Source organism: Zosterops lateralis (assembly GCF_965231275.1).
Source record: "Zosterops lateralis genome assembly, chromosome: 2".
NCBI classification, from domain to species: Eukaryota; Metazoa; Chordata; class Aves; order Passeriformes; family Zosteropidae; genus Zosterops; species Zosterops lateralis.
In genome coordinates this window covers 67,204,526-67,225,559 of record NC_139763.1, presented here as the reverse complement: position 1 = coordinate 67,225,559, position 21,034 = coordinate 67,204,526, and the positions used below count along the sequence as shown (strand labels likewise).

The 21,034-nt window shown below is 36.4% G+C and overlaps 1 protein-coding gene across 3 annotated transcripts in view; it reads right to left on the bottom strand.

Moving 5' to 3' along the window:
* The window catches only part of DCLK1 (doublecortin like kinase 1), a gene marked incomplete at its 5' end in the record, with an annotated part of 224,555 nt that overhangs the window by 49,098 nt on the left and 154,423 nt on the right, over positions 1 to 21,034 (bottom strand). For 2 of the 3 annotated variants that reach the window (XM_083854331.1, XM_083854332.1), the window contains one exon: positions 11,378 to 11,472. In XM_083854331.1, the coding sequence (XP_083710457.1) occupies positions 11,378 to 11,472 (95 nt within the window). Of the gene's footprint in view, positions 1 to 5,105; positions 5,604 to 11,377; positions 11,473 to 21,034 lie in introns of those variants that run through there. The other variant, XM_083854333.1, reaches the window with a different exon arrangement.

The following is a 21,034-nucleotide window of genomic DNA, read 5'->3' as shown; positions in this document are numbered from 1 at the left end:
CTATCATATTGTTTTCTTTCCATGTGTGCACAAGTATTTTAGGCAGACCTATTTACCAGCAACCAAGAGCATTTCAAAACTAGAACTTTTATCAGGCCCACAGTTCCCTCCAGGAAAGTATGAACATCAGCTGAAGCATCAGGGTGGCAGATGACATGTCAGAATTTGTAACATCTCTCTTCTCCCACCCCTGCCAAACAAGAAATAAAACTAGGCTATGGATATGTGGATACGCATTTTTAGAGTGGAAAGATGTATCAGAAAATTAGGTACTTATTTTAAAACACACCAGGTATGTTTCAGTACTATTAGCTTTTCACTAGCATATTTTCCTAATACTTGTATTGTGTTGAGCTGCTGGGGCTCAGCTGTTGGTAGGGAGCTGGTACCTTACTTTGGATATTCTACTAATTCCCCACTTCATACTTCAAATCTATCCCATCATGTGCACACAAAGTTACCCATAAGCAATTCAAGGCAGTTATATTTACTGTCTTCACAACACCCACTACAAACCAAATTCCTCCTTGAAGCATTTTTTGTATCTACACACTAAAGGTCTGAGTTTATTACTAAAAAAAGACACTGAATGCATCTACTGCTTAAAGGAACCCATTAGGATGCATGAATCCCATATGCTTACACTAAGGTTAGATGGACAATGTTGATTTAAAATGAAGAAGCAATACCAACTGCAAGTATTTAGTTAAAGCCTGTTAATCATGTTTTCAAAATAAATTCTCTGAACAGTGTGTATTTTTAATATATATTTATTACATCACTTACAATAATCTACATTAATGTTAAATCTAGCAAAATAACATATTGCAACCAGGATGACATGGTCAAATATGAAACACAAGTACAATACAGTATGATGAAACAATGGCACAAAAATGAAGGTGATTTTCTTCAACTGAATTTAAGAAATAAAACATTCATCGGTGTTTATTTTGCAAGTTTTACATGTTTTGTTGATAAATCAACAGCTTTCTTTTTGGTTTCCTGCATCACATTAATACAAAAATGGTATACTTTTAAAAGCAAATATCCAAGCACTTTTCATTAAAAAAAATAATTGTATGCATAACTTTGTTAAATCTTAAACCTATGTTGTAAATGTGCCAATATTTACAATATCATAGTGCAACTAAGAAAACGAAGAGGCCTTAGCACAAACATCGTTAGCTCCTCTTTCACTAGAGTCCAAATTCCAAAACACTGTATTGCAGGGCAAACCACAACCTAATAATTACCCCATACAACATCAGACAACAAGTACACGCTGAATACAGTACAGCTTTCCTCACACTTCACTGCTGACGGCTAATTGAAGCGAACTGGAGTGAAATAACCATGCGCAAGCACAGACACAAACCCGCACAGGAGCGCGAGCACCGCGGGTGTGCGCTTGGCCCTGCGCACGGACACGACAGAGGTGTCACCTACAGACCCACCGCCTGCTGCGGGGACTTGGGCTGCTCTGCCAGCCTGGAGAGAGGCCAGCTGAGCTGGCAAAAATCGTCATGGAAGCAAGCACAGCTCAGAGCAGCCCCTACTCTGCTCAGCAGCCCCTGGTTTCTGCATGGAAGGGCTTTTCTAAGGGAAGCACACCCATTTCCAAAGAGGGTAACAACTGCTTGCTTGCTTTGCTCTGCACATACAGGTATTGCTGTCTGTGCTTCATAAAGTTACTTTTCATCACTCATAGTTACAAGCTCTTGTCACTAGCAGATGGAACTGAAAGTGAAGATTAAACAAAAACTGATCTTGCATTTGGTTGCACACCATTAATTGGATACAGGAAAAAGCACAGACAACATTAATCTATGCATTCATCGAGTGATGAGGTAATTTAGCACCATAAAGATTTTCTGTCTGCTCATTTCTCTGCATTTTTGACAGAAACAGTAAACCTGAATTGATCAGAGGTTCTTTTCTATATGACTGTTAATTCATTTTACATTCAGAGTGCAGTTTTGTAACATATGCACTATATAAAGTTCACACTGCAGTGTGAATTATGAAACTGCAGAAGAAAACACTGCTATTTATCTCAATTTTTACTCCACACAATCTCAATCCAGTTGTTCTTCTAGGGTGTTGAACATTATATATCCTTTCCTGTAATATACATTTATAGCCACGATTTTTTAGCTTTCAGCCAAATATGCCCTGTGAAAATGAACTGAAGAGAAAAATAACTAAATATAATGTGCTGTCTCTGAATTATTTTACAAATTGGAAAGCAATTTACACATTGCATAATGAATGTTAAAGATTTTACTGATTTCAACAGAAGAATGTCTAATTTTGCATGACTTAATGTACTGCAGAACAGCACCATTCAAGAGGAGGCATAGGACTGAACATGTCATAAGAATACCATTTCAAATATTCAAATTTCAATTTAGGATTAATGTTTTGTCTGTGTGCATGTATTTGTGCGTAAGGTTCTATCCATCCCGCCTTGGAGTCAATGGTGGGTTTGCCACTGACTTCTGGTCAGTTTGAAGTTAGCCCTTGTTCGTAGATATGATGTCTTAAAATTGTACAGAATTCCTTGGGGTAGCTGCTCAGCAAGGAATGGTTGTTGCAGCTCCACCAGCTTTAACAGAGCTGTAGTGAATCCCAGCAGATGAGCGTCCTCCTGTTAAAACATCTTCCCCACTTATTTGTTTAAACTCACTAACGTGACGTAACAGCGCATGGGTTCCAAAGCCATTAATCTATGTACGTGTGCATGTGCGTGTAAATATAAACATACACATTCTGTGCTTCACATGTGAACTGCTTGTTGCACAAAAGAAGAAGAGAGATTTAAAAAACAAAACAAAGTTGCAGAAAGCATTAGGGAAATAATCACAAGTATTCATAAAGCTCGAAGGGAACCAAAGCTTTCACAATCTATACAAGACTTTTAAGCTACATCATAATCACCTTGGAGTAGGCACAAATAATGCAGCATACAGAAAACTATCAGAGGTTCAAACACTATAAAGTTGCTTAAGCTATTCTATTATTTAATGCAGTTGATTAAATCATGGAACAAACTAAAACTTGTGCTGTTGTAAGCAGAACTACAGCATCAAGGAACACAATTTCAGTTTCACCCATAAACTGAAACCTTCTGGTCTTGTTCAAAAGAAACATTTCATTTCTGCTCATGTATAATTGGAATTACATTCCACACAAAAAAGGATCTCAAAGTCTATAAACAGTGTACCTTTTCAATCTCTAAGGGACTTTCATTCCTAAAATGAAATATTAATGATACGTCTTGTCCCTGAATAGCCCCTTAATACAAGTCATATGTTGAAATGATTAAATGTTATGGACTAGCATATTCTTTTTTAAAACAGTCTTGATGGAGAACTCACTATGATAATAACTACTGATATAAGGTCCATTTTTCTTTTCCACAGCTAAGCAAAGCTGTGGGATTCAGGTTTGCTGGCAATCTGTGTTCCCTGTACAGAACATTCTTAATAAACTGCATAAAGCAGCAGTAGCCTATATGGGAGAAGGGAGGAAAAGTAAAATTCCTGGAATTTATTTTCTTTACAGGAAGAAACAATTTTCAAAATGTCAGTAAGTATTTTGCTCAACCTGGTTGAGTTGCCTGAAATTTTGGAAACTGATCCCAATGCACCTTTATATAATATGCATTTCTCAGGATCAAGTAATACATTTTGCAAAGACATTCTCTCATAACAGCCAAAAATGCAAGTAACTTCACAGCTGTGAACTTTTTCAGTAGAACAGGGCAACCTGTGCATTATGGCATGGGGTGAGAGATGGACTGTCCTTATGGCTGGGAAAAATTTTAGAGTGAAGTCTGAAGCAGGAATGGCAAAACATGCATTTCAAAAGGGAACGACCTGACTCTTTCAGCAAACCTGCCAGATCAATGACTTTCTCTCCAGGTGATACTGGAACCAGGTATTGGAAACAGGGAAGGTAAATATTGTATTCTGCTGCCCTTTTATTTCTTTTTGCACATGTCCTCTGTAAAGAAAATTCTGTTGATACAGTAAAGCCATGACCTCACATGCCAACGTTTTCCATCTGGTGAGCTTAATTATGGACAAATCAGTCTAAAGGAATTATTTCACTACATTTAGAAGTTGGCATGTGGCAGCTAAACCTTTTCTTCAATTAAGTAAATTTTCCTGATTTCAAAATATATTAAATCATCACTAAATAGCTCAAAAATATAACTTCTATAAATTTTTGCTGAGAATCAGAAACATGCTGATTTCTAATTCTTAAATTACTAGTATTTGAGAAAATGAAAGGAAAGGTATAAGACTGCAAAAGTGTGTGATCACTACACTATGGACTTAAATACAACATATGATGGGGAAAATTGCTATTATGTAAATTAAGTAGACTAAGATTCTCACAATAAAGCAGCAGAAAACAAATGAAAATTAGTAGATATTTGTTAAGCAACTGGTTATAATGCACGACCTACTTTAACACTAAAGGAGTTTTGCATATTCATGCTGTACAAAAAGAGCACCCCTAGATACTGCAAAAACAGAAAAATTAGGTCAATAGGAGGATGATTTACAGCATCACCATTTCTGTAGGCTTTCTTTTTAAAATGCACATAATACATAATGTCTTCTTATAGGAAATAGAAAATGATGTTCCCATTCTTAACATAAGTGAAAATAATCAACTATTTTCTCAGACAAAATATATTTTTCCAAAAGATGTCATCATATGTATGTCAGATGACGCTGCTAGCCAGCAGGTCCCCATATTTCCTTGGTCAGAAATCTGTCCCTATTTACTTGCAACACACAGATAATCAGCATTAACAGCTCTCGGCAGGTAAAACATTCATAATGCCTGTGAACACTCTTCTGTTTACAGTCATCAGATGGCAACGCAGTGAAGAGAATTTGAACACTGCTTTAAAAGAATTACTTCTGTCCTCTGACCACACAGAATTTCTTCATTTTCATTTCATTTGGAGAAAAAGACTAAACTTAGAGTGTTTCAAATGTGCGTCTTGGGATCAGACAGCGTGGTGCAAGCAGTTTAATATGGCAGGTTTTTTTCTTCCCTGCATTTTACCTATTCATTTTACCTATGCATTTTACCTAGTTGGTAAAAGCAAAGTAGTTATTAACTGTTCATATCAAAATGAATAAAGATACATATGGTAAAAAAACCAGAACATATAATCAGTACCTTAGATGATAAAAATAGTGCTATTCATAAATGTGCCCACTATGGATTTGTGCGTTATGTTCACTTATCCAATCTTTGTGCCTTTAAGTATGCACAATGCTGTTCTGGATTTGATGGACATATTCAATGGCTCATTCATTGCAAATTCTTGCATTAAAATGCAGTGATAAAGCCAAAAAATACCCCCACACACTAGAATTAATTTGGCCCCATGTTGTTAATATTAAATATGCAAAACTCTTTTGTGCGATTCACTATTACTGTAAATTAGCAGCTATTTTCTTTAAAAATGTTAAACCTTCATCAATTCACAAACCATAAACATTGTTCCATTTTCTCTTTTACACTGAGTCTCCTACTGAATCCATATCATCCGAAGAGAGTGGGCGATACAGGTCCTGTAAGATGAAGTGCAGTATAGATTTGTTTATTCTGTTTGATTTGTTGCACTGTAACTGTCTTATATTCTTTTTGTTACTGTGGACCAGAAGACATTGTTTAGCATAAAATACACATGTTCTATACACTCATATTGTTGTCTTAATGTAATATTATTATTATTTTTTAATTAAAAAAATAGATGGTTAGTAAATAAAGCTGAAGTTTCAATGTACAACATAGTCCCAGAAGCAATTTTTTGTTTTTGGTAAGTCTTTCCTATTAAACACTATTCAAACAATACTTGTCTGTTCTGGAGAGTCTCCTAATGGTTTGGAAACCTGGAAATATTAATTTAATCTCAAAGGGAATGTATTTCCATTTTGGCTGTTTCACAGTGGCAGAGATGGCAGAGTAAATGCTCACCTTATATAAGGTAATAAAAACTTGCACCCACTGATGATATAGGATGGATCCAGCAACATTTGACCCCTAGACTGCTGACACTGAATTCTGCTGCTGCCTATGTCATACTGACAGTGGTATTCCTTTTCTACAGCTCCCTGTGCTCGTGTGTATGTATAAAAAGACAGCATGTTTTACACTTGTCCCCCCATCACCGCCTCTCTCTGTTGGTAGCCAAGCAACCAGCTCATGACAGCAGAGAGAGAGTCTGAGTGGATCTGTACACTTCATTCTTTCAACACACTCTGATCCTCTGACGGATCAGACAATCCTCAAGTGCCGGTGGTGTTATGGGATGATACACTGCCCTATCCCACCTACACAGCACAACAACCCTCCTCAAGACACACAATGGCACAGAAGGAAAGTTCAAAAAGAGAAGTTGTTGGTAGAGGATGGGGCACTGTCTTTTTAAGGTGAATGAAGCATAAGTGATGTTTCAGAGAGGTTCTGATTGGGCACGTGCCCAGCACATCTCATAGCTATTCTCTGATATCTTTATGGTGTTTGGGGGAATTCTTTCCATATAGAACATATGAACAAATTGCATCCAAAAAATCCCTGTAAGACAAAGTACAAGAAAACATGAGAATGGGAAAACTGGTGGAGCCAGCTTTTGGGTTGACCTTGAATGGATTTTTTTTTTTTTAAATCACAGTATGATAACTGAGACAAGAAATGAACAAATCTGAAATCTATACTACAAAATAGGACCAGCTAAAATGAATGTTTCACAAATTTCAAATTGTGATCTCTATAAACAGTACAGGTTCATATTTTATTTGTAGGCATGATGGAAAGGGGATTTAAGTACCTTAAAGGGGAGTTGATTTCCTAGAATGCTTATTCTGTATGTATTCTGCCAATGGGTGTGTATACACACAGTAGAAGACATTAGACTGGCAGAATGAAGATCAGATCTTAGATATATTTCTATAATGTTGCAAACAACCTAGACAAGAGAACAATTTTAAACAGAGAAGACCATCTTATTCTGAATACTAACAAGTTAGTTAATTATTAAAATTTCTTTTAATAATGAATATGCAGTTTGGGAATTTCTAATACAGGAAAAAAGAATCTTTTGATTTGCTAGAGAGTAACACCCAAATATTTTGAATAGTATCTCCCAGGTGACAGCTCTTGCTTCTGAATATAAAAAAATGCATTGGTACTGACAAATAAGATATTTCTGAATTTTAATATTTAGAGAATATTTTTGTGCTTATTTTCATAACTCTATGATTGCTTTGAAGCAAAATCATTCACCAGATTCCAATGTCATTTTCTCTGCTTTTCCACCTGCTTTTAAATACTTAAAAGTCTTAAAAAGTTTTCCTTTCTGAAAGAATATTCCTTCCTAAAATTAGCCAGAGAGCTATCTTTTTGAAATTATCAGGAAAATCTATTTATTATTTTGCATAGATTTATAAGAAGATGAAAAATTCTGAATGAATCAGACTTCCTGGCTACCTACAACTCAAAAAAATCCTTAAATACATAGAATTCACCCTGTCTAATCAGTCAAGAAGTACCTTAAATCTAACTGATTTTGTATTCTGTAGGTTGCAATCTCTAGGAACATAGAAAAAATATTTAAATTTTCTCTAAATGCCATGCCACTTTTTCTGTGTCTGCAGAGTTAACTGCACTCTGTTGCACTACATTTGTGGACAACACAGTAACTCTACTTCAATCTGGTATTTCAAACCTGAATTTCAAATGTATTAATCCTCTGAGAAAAAAAAAAAAAAAAAAAAAAACAAAAAAAAAACAAAACAAAAAAAAAAACCACCAAAATTTAATGATGTTCATAACAATTTTAAAACTAGAAACTTAATTTCCTATTTAAGAATAAAGAAATAATTAAACAGCAAGAAAGAATAACTATAGCACACAGCCTGCTAGTTAAAATATTCAGAAGCTGAAAATTGGTTGACAGTTATCTAAGAGAGCTGATAAATTGTTCCTAGTTCACTTTCAACTTTGAGAATTACACTCACGAAATTAATCTTTCAAATCTTACTTTCTTCAAATATAGACTGAGCTTTGCACAAGATTATAAAAATATAACTTTCACTGACTTCTGAATTTCTGGAAACAACTCAGCCACATACATATGCAAATGAGAAAGGATAAATTTTATCTTTCTATATACTGGCTTTTGAGGATACAAAATTTTATCTATAGGGTTACAAGAGTACTGTTTTCCTGAGTATGTACCACAGTAACATTTTTTGCCTTATTTACATCAATTAAAAGTGGTCCCTCAAAGGCCAGGATTTATTTTTTTAAAAGATGAATAATGAAACATCAGTAAGAAAGATGATTAATCCCTATTTTAAGCTGCCTAATGCACTCTACAGGTCTTTACTATTCCCAGGAAGAAATCCTTCCCTTTGTGGAAGTACCTTGCTTTGGTGTCTCTGGATTCAAAAGCATGACCTCCTCTTAGCTGTTCTTCCCAGGAAAAACACTGGCAGCCTGCCTGGACACCTTGGCATTGTGATGTCCCAAGCCTACAACTCCCTCATAGCACTGGATGGGGGTGCTGAAGAGCTGATGGATTAGTTAAGTCAAGGTGAGCTAGGCTAGACTAGAGGAAGTGTTCCTATTGCTTTCCAGACCCAGGACCCAGCACTGGCATCCCATGTACCTGATGGTGTGAGGGAACAGGAACTCCTGTAACTCTAACTGCACAGAGAGAAGCACAAAACACCACAAATTACAGAGCTGAGCTGGCATTCCCAGGACCCAGCATCCTATTTCAGTTCTAAATCAGTAGCTCCCTCAAACTGCAGGTAAAGAGAGAAAGACAAAGCGGTCAGAAAAACAACCATCACCTTCAACCTCAGATCATGGCTACAGCAGCCAAGACTCTTCTTCCAGGACAGGAACTTCCCACCTCTCAACACTGGGGACAAGATAGGAACTTAAATCCATCTCTTCTCTCTTGTATGTCTATCACATGATGCCAGCACTTCAGCAACCTCCAAGGGAATAAACCTCGTCCTGTTGCTGGCTTGTCAGCACTGTAGCTGAAGCCATTGAAGACAAAACACTTTGGGTTTAAATTTGGTTCATGGCAATAAGGTACATAAAATAACCTCTCTATGTAAAATTTAAATGAAAAGACACAAAAAACTGTACTAAAACTAAACAGAACATCATGTGTACTGTTAACAAGGAAATTATGATTTTCAAGCACAGCTTAATGCCTTATTTACCCACTGGAATGCAGGCTATAAGATTTAACGACACAATCATATGTTTTTACACTCAACTTCTAACTTATTCACTTTGCAAGCCGAACATGAAAGCAGATGAAATAAATTCTCAGACTGAGTGTTAAGTTTCCATCCCTGAACTTCTAAGTTGATTTTGTAACTTAAATAATGTTATTCTTAAATAATGTTATTCTAATGCATTTTACATGATTGCAATTTATTTTTACATGAATATATTCCATGTTTCATCAGGTAAAAAAAATAAATCTGTCTAAAATAAAGCCAGAGAAGCATGAAAGGTCCTCTACTGAGGTCAAGGAGACTGAAAATTAATATGAATATTGGAGAAGAGAATTCAACTCCGTAACAACGTCTTATCTCTCCTGTAGTACACTTCAATATTTATTTTCTCTGCAGTTAGCAGTCTGATTTTGTTACTGCTACATAGCACTTTGCATCCATAATACTGCCACTCGGTGATCCTCTTACACATAAAAAGAAGCCCATCTGCTCTCATCTTCACATCTGAAAGTCAGAAATCTTGTGCCTAGAAACCCCTTGTGTCTAATGGTGCTGATCACATGGTTCCCACTCACCCATCCACAAATGTTAGCAGAAAAACATTTCTTCACTGTGGAGAGCGAAGCATCAGTGGTGAGAAAGAAAGTTTAGGAAAGTTACCAATGAAAAGAGACAGCCTTACAGCAAATGCAGATCCAATGTAAACTGGTATCATCCATCTAAACAGACGCCCTCACATCACCAATGTATAATTCATTTGGAAGACTCTTTGTTCCCTCTCCAGTGACTTATTAATGATTCATTAATAAGCCTTGAGAGCAAGAACAAACAGGTGGGGAAGACATTGCATTCAAGAAGATTTTAGCACCAGCTTACCCACTGGAACTCACATCTTTACTCTCTGCATATCAGATGCTGAAAACCATGACATTACCCTGAGGCTCCAAGCTGCTGCTCACTGGCTGTCCCTACACTGCAAGATCACAGTTGGCTCCTGTGTCTGTAAACAAGTCACAGCAGAAACCCATAGCTCTGTTCCAGGTGGAGGTAAGACTTGGACATGCACAATTCCTCAGCTCCCTGGCATACATCAGGTCTGCAGGCTAAAAGGGAATCGTGTCAGGCTACACCTATTCCTGATCTGGGTATCTGGGGAATCAGGTCTTCACCAGCTCCTAAAGTCAAGCACTGCCAATTTTGTACAAAAATCCCCTTATTTTGAGAGGCACACTTTATATCTTTGTTTAAAAACTGAAAAGGCAGAAAAAGCATGTGTTCAAACTCTTGTTTATAAACAAGTCTGAGATCCAGAGTACTGCCTCACAGATGCTTTCATTGAGAATTGACCACAGTTTAGAAAATAGCAGAAAATACATAGATATCTCTATTACTTTTTAAAAACAGATAAAATTAAATTAATTTAATAAATAAATAAAATAAAATTAATTAAATCAGCATGTGGAGCTTTTTAGGTTGAACGAGTAATATTTTATCAGAGGGTTACAGCAGTAACATAGGCATTAGCTTAGGAACATTGTAGATTCTTCCATACCGGAAAACTAGGGGGAACCTACAGCTACTATCAACTCTCATCCAGGAAATTGACTGATAGGTCTCATGTTGTCTTGGTGCTTCACTGCACTGTATCTTGTGATATCACAGCTAAATTCCACAGTGCATTCTTTCACCTTGCTTCAAAATCAAAGCAGTCTGTAGGTTGTGCAAGTGACATAATGCCCACAGCGAGTTAGGAACAAAAGAGATTTCTTTGACATTTTCTTTCAGTCGAGAAAAATTTGGAAAAAGAAAGTAAAAACAAATAAACAAAAAGTTTTATGAAAAAGGAGAGAAACCCCTGGGATTTTTTCCCCCAAAGATAAACCAGTTCTCAGTATACTTAACATTTTGACAGACACAGAACTGTTGTATTCCACTTCAGGGTGTTTTACAAATACAGGGATTGTAGCCAGGCTCTTCCACCCTATGGCTCTACATGCACACAAGGGATCAGAAGGGAGAAGGCTACTGGATAATGGCTATGCTGGATTCTCACTCAGAAATCAGTTTTCTTATTTCCTTACCCTCTGTTTCCGTAGGCTTCCTGGGCTGGTAGGAGATGGGCTTGGAGACTTCCCAGAGCGGGGAGTAGAAAGTTGGCTACCAGGAGTTCCATTCACTAAAAGGACAAGAAATGGAAAAGAAAAAAAAAAAAAAAAAAAAAAAATACAAGGCATTATTAAAGGAAAAAAAAAATACATCAACATTTTTCTTCAGTCTTTGTTGAGCAAATTAATTTGGTCCTGCTTAATGTTTTAAACATTAAATAAGGTAATTCAAAGAAGAATTATTTCCTTAGATTTTTGGCTCATAAAGACCATTTTTTATACAAACACAAATAATGAAAAACCTGAAAAGACTTTAGTCAATGGCAGAGAACATGATCATGTTTTCTTAAACTGTATTGTTCCTGCACTTGAAAGTAATGGGGAAAAAGGTGCTTTGTTAACCTTAAAAGACACAATATTTATAAACCTTTTCATTCCGTTTAACTATGGCTTGAAGTGTTGCCCACAAAAATTAAAACACAGTATTGCTTGCAGAACAAATCAGCTGCCTGCTTTTCCTCACTCAGCCATTTGAAGAGATTTTTGCAATACTATCTGACCCAAATATCACCTCCAACTTAACCCAGAAGGGCTTTCAGGAGGCAAATGAATTGGATATAACTTGTCCAGTCTGACTTACAAGAAAGCATCACTTTCTCAAATAAGCAAGTTTCTTCAGATATGTCAGTGCCTATCTTTATAGAAGAATCTTCACATGGACAAGACATTATCCAATAAATTAGCAAAGCAATGCCAGTAGAGGACAGAATTCTACTACAAATTAATCACTCAAGAGGCTATCAATAATATCCACGTTGAAGTATTGACAGAAACACTATGAAGTGTGTATCACAGACACATGTAAATATTCTTAAACAAGCAACTGTTCTATCAGAGTCTACATTTTTAAGTGTTAGGATAAAAAGAACAGACAATCAGATTCCCAGATTCTAAATCTTAGATATATTTATTAGAGAGAATATTTAGAGAGTATTTACAAATATTTACAAACTAAGGATATCAACAAGGCGTTTACTTACCTTCTATGAGTTCTAACATGGACAAAATCTGACTGTTTAACCTGATAAGAGCAAGCAGCAAAATTCCTGCTCTGTACTAAGCCAAGCTGTAGGCAAACCGAGAAGCAATGGGATTAGTTAAGGATAGCTGGGGCTGCTCACAGAGTGAGCTGAATGCGATGCAGGATTCATAAGCAGAAGCCTTTTCTGCGTAAGGCTGACGTCTTCAGAGCAGCAGTGGGAGGTGCAGGTGCTGTCTTAGGGCTACATCAAAGGTGTCAATTAAGCATAATGCTGCTGCTTCACAACGCTGAGCCACCGCAACCCCCACTCGCTTTCCATGGAGCCCCGAAAGCCTAAGCAATTTTATATGCTGTGCACTGAATCATAATGAGGTGCCTTTGGGGGCAATGTACCAAATGACTCATCCGAAAATCAAAATGACAATAACTCTTGTAAAACCTTGGCTGACTGGCAATCTAGCAAATGCTAATTCCTTTGGATAATACAGGAGGCATTTTTAAAAGATTCTTCTTACTTTTTACATAATACATTGTTCTTACTGGCTAATACTGGGCCCACACATTATAATGAAGAAATATGTATACCTACCACATAACACACATCAATAAGCCACATTATACTGCATGATAAAGGATGATCACTTAATAGTACTTAGGTGCTATGAGTGATCCAATATCAACATCACTTTGTGAAAGGCATTGTTTAGAGTAAAGGTGCAATATATTTGCATAACTATAGAAACAAGATGCTCTAATTGGACTTAAATAGACTGTTTTAATAGAAAAACATTCTACCCATCCAGGCTTCAAAATATCTTTATACAGAGGACTATGATTTGCACATATCAGCACTCATTCAAATATGTGTAGGGGAACGCACATACATACGTATATACATATGTTCATACAGTATTCAGCAAAACAGCCACAGATCTGTCCAATGGTGACTAAAATCAAATTTATTTCTGATATCACTGAAATAATTTAGGAAAAGAGCAAGATGAGCTTTCTGGTATCTCAAACTTGTAAAGTTGTAAAATGTATCTTCTAAATATCTGTGGCATATTTTAGAAACTAATATTAAACTCCTACTATTCACACAGAGCTAGTCCTTGAGACTCCTGAGTAACAGGACTAGTGCTCTACCTTCTCTTCAAAACAAGCAGATACTCTTAGGTCTAGTCATCATAAGGAAATTTAAGATAAAGGTATATTTCAGTACACCTTGTAGCACTGATTCCCATTCTTCACAGATTGACTCCTTCCCCATAACTTTCAACAACTGTTTTTTTTTTTTTTAGAATTACTCTAGCAATCACTCTGTCCTGAACACAGAAGCTTGAGGCCACCAAGTGGAACCAGACAAATAGATGTAATGATGTATTTAACTTTGACGCATTTCCATATTGATGTATTTTATATTGATGAGTATCTATTCAGGATGAGAAAAAAGTATTATTATAAGACCTAAAAATTACTTACTTGTCATCACTAAAGTATCTAGAGTGTTTAAGCTAAATTTGAATGTTCTCTTCAACTGCACTTTTAAAAAGGAAAATTATGATAGTTGTGCGTATATTGGCCATCAGTAACATGTGAAATCAAGAGCACAATTAATGAATTGAGGCCCTCAGCAGATTTAAGTGAAGTTTTCTCACCTCCATTCCCACATCCAAAATATAAAGGTGCCAGTACGTAAAACATGTACCAGGATTTTTGAGATTTTTCAAGGACTCCCTATAGAGAGCTGATTAGGAAACTCTAGGGATGCCAATAAGCTCTGGAGACGAGATTCCTTTTACCAATCTTTATGTACCTGTAATATTGGGTTCTACATCTGAAGTAGTTTTCTAGACATTATTTTAACCAAGTTTCTGTCATAACACAAGTTGTATCATCCAGAAGCAACCATCTAAACATGACCTGATGAACAATCTACTAGAAGCATCCATTGCAGTGTAACCTTCCAAAGCTACACATGATGAATCCTTCTGGATGCTCGCCATACCTGGAGATATATATTGCTATTATCATTATTGCATTATTCCTCCTACTGATATTATTAATATAATCCTTAAGACAGACATCACAACAGAACAGAAATGGTGATTTCTGATATTTTCCCCTTACATTCCAGTTGCCTTCCTTTTTTACCTTTTTGTTTATGTCTTCCTGTGCTTGTGAGTTGTTATACTGAATTTGCAAATAGAAGTGATATTAGCAGCTGTGTAGCAGGAAGAGACTGCAGTGATTCTGACCCCCTTCCTGAACTCCATTTATAATCATCACACCATTCTTACCTAAGTTGCTCATGACCAGAAAACATGGCAACAAATACATGAATAAAAGCTGTAAGAATTATTAATACTACATTCCTGATCTTCAAATTACCCTAAAATCCATTTCTAGGTGGAATGAATTTTTGTTGGAAACTGAATTTCTACCCAGTATCTGCACAGCATTTCTCACTGACTGATACAGCACATGTTCCTAGAGGGAACCTTGATGTAGATAAAGACATATGAAATTGGTAAATCACTGTTGTGATTGATCGTTTTATTGAGTGAGGCAAGAGGTTTCTTGTCACTTCTATTCATAAAATGGCAGAGGTCACAAACTTCAGCTTAGCACACAGAGCCCTCCCATCATCTTATGAAAAAGATTTATCAGTCCAAAATTTCACAAGTGAAATATGTATTAAAAAGCTGCAGCAATAACAAAATTATTGTGGCTACTCAGAGCAGATGTATGCAACAGCTTAGCTGTGAACCCCTTTCCTTACTGTCCTCTCGTGCTGAGAATGTGCAACAGGGCAAGGACCTGTCTTTGTATTTGCTTTTCCAGCACCTGGCACACACATGAAGATGGAAAAATCCATAAAATAGAACACTAAAGCTGGATACAAGCATCTACTGAGATAAATGCAAAATAGGTTTTCATATGATAATATGAATAATAAATATGATCACATTTTGAATAATATTATGATAATAAACTAGTGAAAATGCTGCAAGTAAAAATTACTTTGGTGGCATTCCAATAAATAAATTTTGATAGTGCATATTTTCATTAAGTAATAGAAACAAAAAGCAAGAAAGAATGAATTAAAGCATCAAGTGCCAGTCTGAGAAGGCACCAATACCACTGCAGTGTATTAAAATCATAGTCTCCAACAGAGTTGCCAGTTGATGTGCAAGCATATTGTACTCTATAAAACACATAGAGATGTGACCTGGTGTGTTTAAAAAAGTGGTTTGACAAACACAAAAGTGTGTGTGAAGAAGAAAGAGCAGACTAAGGGAAAGGAACACTGCAAGCTTTTTTTTGCAGCCACAACTTATGAATAGGAAAGTTAAGCAAAAAAATTATTTACACAAGTCACAACTTATGTAGGTCATATTCAGTAACTGTTAGCAAAAAATGTGAGATTACTATTTGACCTTGCCTCAATTACTTTTGTAGTTTTTCACTGTCCTTTCCAAAACAGCATTTTTGTCTCAGTAAGATTATGTAGTTACAAAATAGTTAGGAAATAAACCATATCATGCCTTTTTGTTCATTCTGCTTTTGTACAACTTGTCATTTTTTTTGTCTTAACATCAAAAGACATAATGTGTACAGAGCACCACATTAGGCAAGCACCCTCAGTATGACTCCCCAGTGAAGATGAGGCTTTAGAGGTTCTACTTTAGCACGCAACTGGTTGAGAAAAAACACCCAGATACCAATACTGCATTCATTTTAACTTGTGCTAAACTGTCCTTTTTCTATTCAATTTTTTGTAGAATTTAAGTCAAGAAGTTAAGCAGATAAAAGTAAACATTCCTTTGTCACTGAAGACAAGACCTGACAGAACTCTCACCTGATCAACAGATCAATAGATTAGAAATGTCAGCAGCAAGGATCACCTACAGGTCAGGTTTACATTTCCCATCCCAGCAGCCACCAATACGTGAGTCCTGGTACGTCACTGGTACCAGTGGCAGCCACACAAGTCTAACTCAAGCCGCGCAGAGCTCAGCAAGGTCTGTAAACCCCACACAGGCTTCTCCACCTCAACCTGAAGTCACCTATGTCAAGCAGAGAAGTGCTGCAGACACATCTTGTATCTCAGAAGAAAGGAGACTGCCTGGAAAATGCAGTTCCCTGGAATCCACCAGTATTTGTTTCTTTCCTGTAGTCTCAGAAAGGAAGTGCCTCTTGGAGTTTTTTTGACTTCTGCACTTCAGCTGATATCTACGCAATTGTCTGCTAATTTCATGTAATGCCTAATCAAGAGAATATCTACATGTATGTAAGATTTAATGAAAATCTGTCTTTGGACTGTTTGGCCGCACTAGAAAGACTAGGCTTCTCAAAACAGTCTCTTTGAATGGAATACAATTTCTGAGCATATTTATTCATTTAGCATTTAATTTTTCATCCTTTAAGAGGGTTAAACTACTCAATATAACAAAATCTCTTCTCCTGTTTTTGTTACAGGGTATAAAATTATGAAAATTAATCTTTTGCTGATTAGTATCAAAGACAAACACCATAAATAAAAAATTAAAAAGAAGCCAAGATCAAAGCAAGAAAATAATCTGGAAATCCCTGGGTCCGCAGGATGACTCCATCGCTCCCATGGGTGTGTGCTCTTAGCTTTAGGAAAATTTTGCTTCAGCATATTTATTACAAAATCTTTCAGCTGAGTACCCATAACAGTGTGAATAAAGATGCACAACCTCTCCAAAGACAATACGCTGTGTTTTTTCCTTTTGGGGTACAAAAGACCTTCTTGAGTCAGGTGGTTGAAGGAGGGCTGTTTCTGGATAACAGCATAAGGATGAACTATCGGACTAAATGAAAACATATCCTATTGCAGAGGAACATCTCTACTTCTGGGGTGGGGGGGGGGGGGGTGTTGTTTGTTTTGTTCAGTTTTGGTTTTTTTTAACTAGCAGAGAAAAGCACAAGATCTGACCTCCATATGGTCGATGGGAGGAAGACTTCCATAAGATCCTGTTTCCATACCTATTTTTTTTTCTTTAGGGAACATCTACAGTTTTGATCAGGCTTTAGTTTACCATGCAGTTTCACAATTTCCTTGCCCAGGTACAATTTAAAAAAGTACCCTCACACAGTCTTTGGTAATATGAACTACTCTACCCATTCCTCACGTATGTTCTCTTTGTCATTTGGAATAGTACATATCAATCCAGGTATCCTTGAAATAGTCACTTGTCACACTGAATAACCCAAACTCTTAAATAACTCTTTTTAAACCCAAATTTTAACATGTGAATTGATACTACAAATAAGATTCCAAGCATCTGACATATTCTGAGTGATAACTTGAGGGAAACAGGAGATTTCTCAAAAGGGAGAAAAAGTGAGAAGGAAATAATTTTGAAGAAGATACTCAAACTGAAAAAAACCCAAGTAGCTACTTCTGTTGAGAGCAAGTCCTGAAAATTAGAGTTGAAGTTTCACAAGGTAAGCCAGAGCTCACCCAAATGCAGCATCTTTCCTTAATTTAATGGACCAAGGCTACAGCAATTCCAGTTATCTCATGCTGCTCTTGATTTGATTAAAAATAACGATGATGAAGATGTGTTGCTGCTTTCTTTGAATCTATTACCTCTTCACCCACACTGAAGCTGCCACCAATGGTGTTATGGCATCTGGACAGAAGCCACCAGCTACTGAATAGCCATCAGACATTCATAATTTTTAGCCATCAGCAATGGGCTGATACTCAGTCTCACCAAAATGAAATGTCTCTTTTATTATGCTCTTTCCAAAATACTATTTGATGCCAACAAAAAAACACATCAAAGTGGTTTACAGGCTTTAAGAAGACATCAGAAAAATTAAATAGTGGTAGGATTATCTATTGCACTTGGAATCAGACTTCAGCCTTCTGCCTACCCAGGAGGTCACACTATCTTTTCTCTGCTTCTTTTCTTTGCCTTGTTCCATGCTTCTCTTCTCTATTTAGATTGAAAGCCTTTTGAAGCAGACAATGCTTCAAATGGATTTCTAAAAAGCCAGAAAGCAATCCTCCTGCAGTGAAATTTCTGTCTGGTGGTACTGTTTTGAAACAGTGTCAGATGTAAATAACAAACTGAAGAAAATATAATAATGGAGAAGTCAGCCCTTACACAGATCTTCCTAGCTTACTTGTACTCTTGGAAGAAAAAATTATTCTGTGTTTTTATATAAAAATAGGATGCATCTGTTCTGAGGAGCCAGGGAGGCTATCAGGAAAATATAAGTACATTAAACATATGCTCTGTTATGAAAAAAAAAAAAAAAGTGAAAAAACAAAGATGGAATAAAGGTGAACACCATCTATGTAAAGGCATACATGCCTTTGAAATATGCTGAGAAATGGTGTAAAAGCAGATGCAGTCCTTTTGATCACTGTAGAATTTTACTTTGCCCTCAGCTAACCAGAGCACAGATTTGAACCTCTGTGGCCCTGAGCACTTTTGTATCCTCTGGTTTCACTAAGGGTCTTTCCCTGCAGCCTGCAGCCTGTTTTCCACTCACAGATTCCCCTGCATTAGCCCTGTGCTGCCATAGCCATGTGTCCTAGAGCCTGTGGGATGGTGTTTTTCATCCTGTTGTTCCCATGATGTTATTCCCATGGCCATGCATCTGCAAAGCCTGACAGTGCTGTTATGGTAGGTTCTGTATAGGACTTTCAGACTTGCCAAGGAGTGTGCCTTTAGGGGCAGCAGAGGACAAAAGGCACCTGTAAAGCATGAAATTCATCTAAGAGCATTGGAATTGTTGTTAAGAGTCCTTTTCCCCCAGCAGCAGATGAGACAATAAGGGAAATGGTTCTCCAGGACAGTGGCTGGTGGCTCCCCAGGGAGAAGTGACTTCAGGGTCTTTTGCCTGCTCCTCACAGTCAGGGGTTACCACAACAAGGTGAGACTGAAACAGAAAGCAAGGGCCTTCAAGCAGAATTTTCTCAAAAATAATTTAACATTACTGAGTTTATCTTCAAAGCTCCAGTTTTGGTAAAGTATTATTGTCCTAGACTTATAGACGCAAAAAACAAGCCACAGAAAAACAACAAATGACCAACCCCTCAAAATAACCCCTTTGATTTCTGTAAGCAACTTCAGAAGCTATTGGGATTAATTTGGGAAAGTTTATCATCATGAACCACAATTTGCTCAGAAAAAGAAACTCATGGACTTCATTCAATCTATAAAAATTTAGTGCAAGCCAAAGTTAGACTTAATTCATTGACCTTTTGAAAGTCTGTGTCAAAGAAGGGAAACAGTTGTTGAGGATGGCATTTAAGTGCTTAAACCAGAATAGATCGTCTACGTCTTAGCCTCATTTATACATCTATTTCTCTAACAATGGGAAAATGGCACAAGACTTTGCCTTCATTAACACTAAAAAAGTTGACTAAAATCATCCATCCTGTTAAATACCTGCATTAAAGACTTTACCATACTACAGACGCAAACCCAAGAGAATAAAAGTTAACTCAAGGATATCTCTTCATTCTACAATTTTATCAGTCTTAATACCCAACTTTGAGATTTGAATATTTTTTAACATAGTCTTTGTCTATGGAACTTTCCTTTTTTGGCCCTTGTAATTATCCATATATATTTTCTTGATATGAACATTAATTCAAGTCTGAAGCAGAAATGTGATCCTTTTGTGTAGTTAGAATGTGCAGACTTCTCAAAGCACACCAAGAATCAAAAAGAAAAAGAGGAAACAGATTCTTTCTAATTAGCAACATGCTCTTTTCCATTCACCTCTCTCAGCTTTGTTAAGGGTACTATCAAGAATGTTTTCTGCTTCCCTTTATCCCTACTTATTTCAACTTTGTTCTATTATAAAACTTCGGAAAATTATATGCCTTTAACTTTTTGTAATACTTATGTATTATCTTTGATCAGAGCAAAGAATCTACTCTTTTTCTTATTTTCCATGTTTATTGCTAATGAAAGAAAAATCCCTAAAAGACGTTTAAAGGTTAACTGAAACCATTTTAAAAATGTACAATAAAAATTCATGTATGTACACTTAGTAGTAACAACATGACAACAAAAGCATAACTTCCAGCTATGCACAAGTAAGTCAGGAGATTCTCTGGTGCTGAGATGTTTAATGTAGACTCCATGGTAAAAATTATCTGCTCATATGTGTGTTAGATGGCGATTTCTCTCTTCTGTTTCTGTCACAGGTACATAATTGCAAGAAACAAGCAGCATTTTTATGTTTGCTGGGTGGCAGAAAAGTGAAACCTCTACATATTATTTGCATTTCATGGGAGAACTTCGGGTTTTGTCTAAAACCATCTGAGAGTCAATGTTTCTCTTTCTTTATACTGCTCTTTTTTTAAATGCAATGTCTAATATTAAATTCCATTTTTAAAAAAATCATTGACTGGTTTTAGCTTTATGTGATTTAAAAACAACTCTTGATAGCAAGTTCTTAGTACAATACTGTTTTCTTGTATGAAATATGATCTAAGTACTCATGTATGTAATGTTAGAAATAGTCTTAGTGTAACATTCATACAATTTGACCTATTTGCAAAAAATAAACACCAGAGATACAGATAGCCAAAT